At 36.2% G+C, this 1,966-nt stretch overlaps 1 protein-coding gene across 1 annotated transcript in view; it reads right to left on the bottom strand.

Annotated features, from left to right (window-relative positions):
* LOC109544379 (protein-L-isoaspartate O-methyltransferase domain-containing protein 1) overlaps window positions 1-828 on the bottom strand; it is a 38,756-nt gene extending 37,928 nt beyond the window's left edge. Inside the window, exons 1-2 of the mRNA XM_019914518.2 lie at window positions 617-828; window positions 26-503 (exon numbers count right to left, since the gene is read on the bottom strand). Of these exons, the coding sequence (XP_019770077.2) occupies window positions 26-467 (442 nt within the window). The 5' untranslated portion in view covers window positions 468-503; window positions 617-828. The remainder of the gene's footprint in view (window positions 1-25; window positions 504-616) is intronic.
* Between the last annotated feature and the right edge of the window lie 1,138 nt (window positions 829-1,966).

Here is a 1,966-nt window from a genome sequence, read left to right as displayed (position 1 = left end):
CCAGACGAAGCAAAAAATTACTTACCTTGGATAAATTTAGGTTCACAGAAATCAAACTCATCTATAGCTCCGGAAAGTTTCTTGAAATCTTCCAACCTTTCATTCGCGTAATCGATCACATCTGCATGAATTTCAATGCCATGGTTTATGCCATTTGTGCCCAAAATTAATCCAACCACAGTACTGAAATATCCAGTTCCGGAACCCATATTGAGGAATGACAGGCCAGGTTCAAATTCGAGGGCTTCCATGACCTCGGCATAGATGCCGGGAGAAGAAATATGCAAATTTCCCTTTTTCCATGCTTGGTCTTTGTAAGCAGTGTCCAACGCGTCTGGAAGAAAGTACTCAGCTCGGTCTACTGCTCGGAAGACCCTCTCAATTATTGGCCTGATAATGTAATCAGCATCTATGAGATTATCAACGAGCTCATCATTGTTTGTAGCAGTACTGGCTGCAGCCCCCATCCTGAATAGCTTAATATGCTTAATAAGCTTAATATCCTGAAATCGAATTCGAATTGAAAATGTTTGATACGCACATTCATGCACTATGAAATGTTCATGTACTCAATAAACGGAATGTATGGTAATTATTTATATCATGTAAATATTACCTAATGACTGATCGGCGCACACACAGGTTAAGTTACATCCAGGATTTTCAAGGATTTTTATTCAACTTTCTCTGCAACGTTTCAAGACAATAATAATCATTGTCACTACCAGTCACTACTTTATTTGTTGGGATGCTTACAGAAACGTGCATGTGATGTACGGAGCAGCTAGTGATGGGCTGGTCGGAACTGACCCGACTCAGGGATCCGGATCTTTAAAAGACCCGGCGGATTCGGATCTTGAAATTTTCTCGGATCTTAACGGATCTTTTATATGTCTACAAATAAAGCAGCGTGCAAATGTAGTTCAACTTAGTTAAAATATTATTTCAAAACTTACATAAACTTACGTGAATTAAATTTAATAAAATGGAAAATATGACTACTTTACATTTATTTTTGAGAGCTTACATTCGGAACATGACTATTCGTAAACCCGGTTGTCGAATCCAATGAACTGTATACTAATTCCGATTTTCACCAGAAACAAGCGAATCGCAGTTTGACGAAACTAAGTTCATGTTAAACGCCAAAATTAAACGCGTTTAACGACGAACCGTTTTCCCCAGCGCTTCGGTACGTTTCACAAACTGCGTTTATTGAAACGCAGTTTAAAAAACTGGAAACACTGGCATCGTTGCAAAAGTGACAAATATTACGACTCTCATCGCAAAATTATCTTATCAAGGAACCATTTGGCTTAGGGATGCCACAAACCAGTATTTTTCAATTTTCAATAATTAATTTAGTTTTGTTTCAAGAAAATGGCACCCTAACTTTTTTTGGTGGGTCAGTAATAAAATTTTCATTTACTGTACGTTGTCTTATAACTCTTTACGAGTAAAATACAGCCTCAGAGAAGTCTCTCCGCCGTCTCAAGAAAAATGTATTTAGAATCTGGCAAGAGCCCTTTTTACATAACAAATAGGAATGAACAAAAAGTTATGAATATTTGGAACTAAAATTTATAGCACTTATAAAGTATACAAACACCTTAAAAAAAGTTATAGTGAAATTTTTTAAAGCAAAACCAAAGTAATTATAAAAAATTTTACTTTCATCTACTTAATGCCCGGAAAAAATCTAATCTAATCCGACTGCACTAATTGTTCCATTGAAGGATATCCACGCCACTTCCTAGTAATTTGGGTGCGATTTTGCTGGGTCAGCAATAAATTATGACCGAAGACCGAATGCCTTTTGTTCCTTTATGTATGCAAGGGCTGATGGTCAAAAAAAAGTCATAAAATTTTTTATGAGTAACGTTTTACCATTTTATCGAAACTTTATTTGAACACAAAAAAAGGTGACCACATTTTTTATCTTTCCCACTTAAGGGCAGTAAAATGT

Source organism: Dendroctonus ponderosae, unplaced genomic scaffold, assembly GCF_020466585.1.
Source record: "Dendroctonus ponderosae isolate FM_Combo_2020 unplaced genomic scaffold, Dpon_F_20191213v2 Dpon_F_20191213_5, whole genome shotgun sequence".
Classification (NCBI taxonomy): Eukaryota; Metazoa; Arthropoda; class Insecta; order Coleoptera; family Curculionidae; genus Dendroctonus; species Dendroctonus ponderosae.
This window is presented reverse-complemented; position numbering and strand designations above follow the sequence as displayed.